Source organism: Pterocles gutturalis, unplaced genomic scaffold, assembly GCF_000699245.1.
Source record: "Pterocles gutturalis isolate BGI_N339 unplaced genomic scaffold, ASM69924v1 scaffold45327, whole genome shotgun sequence".
Lineage (NCBI taxonomy): Eukaryota > Metazoa > Chordata > Aves > Pterocliformes > Pteroclidae > Pterocles > Pterocles gutturalis.
Window position 1 is genome coordinate 58,484 of NW_010109404.1, and position 6,343 is coordinate 64,826.

At 40.6% G+C, this 6,343-nt stretch overlaps 1 protein-coding gene across 1 annotated transcript in view; it reads left to right on the forward strand.

Annotated features, from left to right (window-relative positions):
* KIAA1598 (KIAA1598 ortholog) overlaps positions 1-5,941 on the forward strand; it is a 55,118-nt gene extending 49,177 nt beyond the window's left edge. The window contains exon 16 of the mRNA XM_010072946.1: positions 5,437-5,941. Within this exon, the coding sequence (XP_010071248.1) occupies positions 5,437-5,647 (211 nt within the window). The 3' untranslated portion in view covers positions 5,648-5,941. The remainder of the gene's footprint in view (positions 1-5,436) is intronic.
* Positions 5,942-6,343: the final 402 nt, after the last annotated feature.

Here is a 6,343-nt window from a genome sequence, read left to right on the forward strand (position 1 = left end):
TGTGGAGAAGGGCTGTAACATCGACAAATACAGGCTGATTCTGAAATTTTCTTGTAATCGATCTAAGGGATGACAGTTCATAGAAGTTAATTCAGAAGAAAAACATGGGCTTCGAACTACTAGGTGAGGTGCTATTTCAGCACAGGAGATTGTTAGGAGACGGGTCTGAAGCCATTAAGTGGGTGATTTGGGATGTGTAAAGTTTTGCTGAGGTGGTGCCGAGGGGAAAGACATCAATAACGTGTGTCCTATAGAAAATTGAGGCCTTACCTCAGTATTCAGGTAACTTCCTCTGCAAATCACTTCCCAAATATTTAACCCAGCATGACTGTAATTCTGTGACAATTGCTTAGAAGAGAATAGGTGATAATTTAGTTCCCTTGGGAGCAAGAGAGTTCCCGTGACTCCCTGTGGTGTGCAGACACAGAAGGGAAAGGTGTGTCTGGCTCTGCCCCTTGGTTTTGGGGGATTTTTTTTTTCCACCACTTTTGAAACATTTTGTTTCTGGGCAGCAGAATTCTCCACTAACAGAGTGAACCACAGAGAGGGTTAGTCTTAATCTGATGATTTTGTACAATTAAAGGATTTGTCCTCCTTCTCCTGGCTGTAATCTTAGTACCCCTGAATCACCTACCAGCTCTGCGGGAAGCAGCTCAGCCTCAGCTAGACAGAACTGCAAAGGTTTTCCAGTGCAGCTTGAATGTGGGCAATTTAGTCTGAACAACAAATGAAGAAAACAATGGGATGTTCTGAAAGTTTGAGGTCTCCTCAATTTTAAGTGTTTTAAAAGCTACTGTCACACATTTTTCTTAGACTACTTTTTGTGCACCTCAATGCAGGTAGAAGCTCTCCCAGATTCTTCATTTAAATTAACTTGCCAATCTTTTTGAGCATTTTCAAAAAAGCACCTAAATATGGGAACAATTGCCCATGGTTTGATCCAGTGTACTAAAGGTTGTCTGCAGTTCCCTTCTGCTCACTGCCATGTTGACCTCCTTTCTGTTCTGCTAAATCGGGCAGAGGCATTTCTGAGATGGAGAAGCTTTCTTGCACGTTCTTCGCAGATGTTACAAATAGTACTGGTATTACCAGAGAAGAAACCAACAGACTAATTCACTTGTGTCACTGTATTCCCTGTCATTTCCTTTTGAAATGCTGTAGTGTGATGGAATTTTTTGTTCATTGAAGACTTTCAAGACTTGGAATTGGTGTATTTTTTTACTATTGTTTGGTATTAGCCTTTGGTCCTGTCTTTTGTATTCCACTGCCCTGCTGAGAATTCTGAAATATTTAACAAACACATCTGCAGTTTTGCTTTTATTCTCAATAAAAGTTTTTGACCGAGGATAAAATCGACTCACCTCTTTTGACCTGGCAGGCAACGGGCAGAGCGCAGTGGTGCTCTGCTGTGCTCAGACCCATTCTGCTGTGCAGGATAACACCACGGGCTGGTCAGTTTGGGTCAGAGGCAGGACAGCGGAGCTGCTGTAATTCAGCAAACCTTCCTGGTGTGGTAGTTTGGAAGGGATGTAGGGATTGGACTCTGCAGTACTGGCTCTGGTACTGCGCCAGGTTACAGCATGGTGGGATGAGTTTTTCTACCATTGTGTAGCCCTGCATAGCTCATTTGTGTGAGCTTTATCACACGAGTGATGTTTGTCTTCAGTTGTGGGGATCTTGTAGAAAAATGTGAACGGTGGGGTCAGGGTGGGCAGTGGTTGGGCAAATCGCAAGCTGTAATTGTCATGCAGGCGTGGCTTTTAAGCACTAGACAGAAGCAACTGGTGGTGAGCAATTGTCAGATTAGCTTAGTGCTTCAAATCTCATTTTTTGGGGAGTAAGGAGTAGCACTGGTTGGGTTTTATTTTGGTTTTGAAAGCAGTTTTGCTTTGAAGAGAGCTGACAGCTATTTCAGTGTCCTAGATCAGGGAGTTCACTGAAAGCCAAAGCACACTGATTTGATGCTGTGTCGGCTCTTGTAGCAGAAATGACTTCACTCACACCAGCTCATAGTCCAGGCAGAGTATCCACATGCAGTCTCCCATATTTATACCGTGGACTTGCAGAACCAGTCTTTGCTGGAATAGATTTTTGCCAGTACTTTCTGAATATGCTGTAAAAACTATGGATTTTCCTACAGTGTTTTCCTTGAATGGTTTCCTTTAGCCTTCTGCTTTTACATATTGTTAGGAAATTGGATGGGACTTCATCCAATAAAATTTTCTACTATATTTACATAAAATTCGGGTTTCTAATGGAAACATATTGCAATGATTTCATGAAGAGAGCACCGAGCAAGGTTAAATAATACTGAGGTTATAACATTAACCAGAGGGAACAAAGAAAATCCAAGTCTCAGTTGACGATACGATCCTTAGTTTGTCCTTTTGTACTCCTACTGTAAATTATTTACAAAGGGCACAGCAGTACTAGTTCACAGATGGCCCGTCAGGCATAACCCTTTATTTTTACACCTTCTGTACCTTCTGTAACTATATAAATGGAATAGATTGCTTTTGAGACTCTTATATCACAAGCAGTCCTCAGTACTGCATGGGACTTTGCATATCCCGTACAATTAATGTGTTCATCATCTAAATCTGGACTTCACAGTACAGATTTTATGTGTTTAGTAATAAAAATATATGCAGACTTACGGACAATTATGTATAAATTAGTATAATAGAACTAGGTTCTCAATTTCTGGCTTCAATATGTAGTTGGACAAATAACAAGAATACTGATAACGGCATTAACAATCTTAATGAAGGAAGAGCTTTGCACAGAGCTAAATGCAAATACCTTGGCTGGACAAAATTGTTATTGTTCTAACTATATCTACTAATTGCTTTTCCCAGCTTTACTTGTAGCAGCAAAACCTGTTTCTCGAAAGGGAGCACCAAAATTATGTTCATTCTTTCGCTGAAACTTTATTATGCCTGCATTCTCCTCTTGACAAACTATTGAAAATGAGCTGTGAATACCTGATAAACAGGGTTAATAATTTTTAACAGTGCCTCAGCTGTAACAGCAGCACTGTCAGGCTGGTGCTGCAACAGTGTAAAGGATTTGAAGAAGGGAATGCTTGTAGAACCAAGTCTGAATAGTAATTCTTATTTTTATGCTTGAAATGCTGATTTAATCACTGGTTTTCTCCATCAAACTACTTTATATCGACATCTTTCATTTTTCTGTCCTTTGAAGGTGGTAAATATGATTGCCAGTTTATCCATTTTTGTTATAAATGAAACAGACTTCAGAGCGTTTGGCTGTGCATCAGTTGTTGGAATGCTGCCATACACTAATGCAGACTCCCCACTGTGAGCCCAGTGAAGAATTATACTTTGATTCACCAGATTGTATTAAATAATCCAGCTGTTGGGATTTGAAAGATAGTTACCTCCAAAGTGAAATAAAAATGAACTTGGCATTTATGGCTTTGACCATTTTTGTAGTGTTGGGCAATCATCTTTTCAGAGGTAGCACATTTTAAAATAACCTTCTTCTGGTTACGCTGCTTTAAAAAGTTTAATTTGCTCTAACATTCAAAATACCCCACCTTGTATTTTCTGGAATGATTGGCAACTTTTGCATAAAATAAGCATTATTTTCCTTATGAAATCACTAGCTTCTGATGATAATCAAATGAGTCTGAAACTGTATCTATTAGTGCCAATTTCTGCATTAATTAACTTATACTGAAGTTCTAATGTTAGAGACAATTCTTGTAATTAAAGCTTGAGCATGGAATTTGATTCGCTGTATCGAGTGCTTCAATAGCAAGCTGAGTAAATTCTTTCTGAAATGGAAAGCGCAATAAATGTTGTTTCTGTGATTATTTTTTTGTTTTTAACCTGTACATTTACTCGCTCCCCATCAGGTGGGAGCCAGTACATTCTCCGCCCCATGCTCTAATTGTTGAATGGGGTGACCTCTTTTTTTCCTTTGTCATTTTCTCCAGGACAAAGACTGTCAAAATAAAGGGCAGTTCATAGCAGATGGATCCAGTAGCTGAATTTCTTCCTCTGGCCTCCAGTTGATTCTACTTTTTTCCTCTCAGGGGTGTTATCTTAGCAGTATGGAAGGCCATGTCTTTTGAGTAAGCATGAAAAATTAAAAGAAAAATAAAAGGCTCTGGGCTAGCAAATTCAGTTGCATTCAGCAGCTCTACAGTTAGGCTTACTGGGAGAGCGGAGCCACATGCCCACTCGTGTGTGTAGGGCCTTCCTGCACTGAGGTGCTTTGCCCCTGTCCAGTTTGGTGGCTGTAGCTGTATTGGTGTAGATGACTGTATGTTTTTTACACCATTGTGTAAGGCCCTGCCTACAGATGGGCCATGTGCACATGTCTGCCTGCCCTCTCCAAGTGTGCCGGGTTGCGTACACCAGGGACACGGGGCCAACAGGCTCTGGGAAGGCGCGGTGGAGGAGGTGTAAGCCCATGCCGGTGAGCTGCCTGTCTGCCCACACGGCACCATTCAGATGGCAGAGGAAACGTCCTGATCCGCGACTTGTTCAGGTCGTGCTTTCCCAGCGTTTGCCTTGTTCTCTGCTGGCGCATTCTAGCTAATCTAAGGATTTGCCTGCACGTTTTCAACGCTAGTACAAAGCTTTTGAATATAGACAAGTGCTTTTAGTGTTTATAGCATGATGCCAGCCTCGACAAATAACCCTGGTGTCTCTGACCTTTCCTTCCTCTCTCCCCACTCGGAGGGCTTTTTATCTGCAAGAATCCCTGCACTGCAAGCAATCAAGACGTAACCCCATTTCTGCAGTACAGAATGTAGGTCTAACGCCCTCTGTATTTCAGCACATCCAGTAGGTGAATTTTCAGAAATCGTTTGCACTTGTTCCCAGTGAGACCACTAGCAGCCTGTTGGTGCTGAGCCGCAGTGAAAAATCTGGTTGCAGTGTCTCTACCTCCCTGTCGTACAGTGGAGTGAAAGCTCTGTGCAAGCTGCTGTGGGATGCAGGGATGGAGAAGCAGCCGTGTTCTCCTTCCAGGCTGCAGGACTGTCAGCCTACAGACTACAGGAGTTGGTAGTATTTCCTCTGGGTGCATGTGCGCTGTTGGGCATGGGGGAACCTAAATCCAACTCCGAGATGAGCAGAGAGAAAATAAATTATTAAGACTTCAAACCTGATTCTTTCATAGTCTTACGAATTTTTTTCAGTGCTTTATAAGCTTGTTTTTCCTGTTAAATATCTTCCATGGCTAGCTTGACAAATTATTCAGGAGTAATGTGACTGTTGCATTTTGTGCACTGCTATGTGTATGTAACAGCTGTTAAATCTATAAATCTATTTACTAGTTTAGTAGATCTGTCCTGGTCATACGTGCTACTAATAACAGAAAAGCTTTTCTGTATATTTATATTCTTTCTCCTAAATATATGAACTGTTATGTGTATTCATGTATTTGTTCTTTTTCCTTTAGATCAACTAGTCATATAGAATTTACAAGAAAAACTTCTAGCAGTGAAAAAGAGACAGAATCCATTGTAGTTTTAGATCCTGTTTCCACCAGCAGGGACCAGATGTCAGAAAACACGCTGAATCAGAACAAAGTGAAAGAAGAAAAAAGCAAGCCACTGCATAAAGAAACGAATGCTGAGAAAATAAAAGAAATAGACAGTTCTAACTGTTAACTGTTATTCTGAAAGGCTGTAACTTTTGGGGATCATTATCTGGAGATGTAAATTGCTTATGTGTGTTACTAGGGGCTATGGTCTGTCCTCCAAACCATCTTCAATAATATAGATGGAAATGTTCTTTTGTATGCAGTTCTGTTACATGCATTGAAGTGTTAAATAACTATGTATCACTTAAAATCCTTTTCCCACTTTAATTTCGCAGGTATGGTTAATATTTTCTTAGATATTGTCAGTTACCTCTTCTTTAAAACTGTATTTGAAAAGGCTTTTTCAATTACTCTTTTGTTGAGAAGATATCTTGTTAAAGGTCCATTCTAAAGCTTGCCAGAGGCCCCTTGCATCCCTCTTGAATTGGGCAGGTTTGGGTCAGGCCCTGTGAAGGTGATTATGCACACATCAGCTTTAGTAGGGGGGATATTACTAGTAATTTAAAAATCATGTTTTAGACACATTGCTTTAAAAATATTTTGATTATCTACTTGAACCAAGATCTTGTGGGTTTTCTTACTTCTGTCTCCGCACATGCTTTTTTGAGGAAATGAAAAGCACAAGCAGAACACTTCTGTTTCAGATTTCCCAGTGGACAGCTAGCCCAAAGACCAAAAAGCAGAGGCAGTGCAGCATGTCATTTTGGTACCAAGACTTCTGGTAATGGTAGCCAAAGTCAGAAGTTTGTGGGTTGAGATTAAT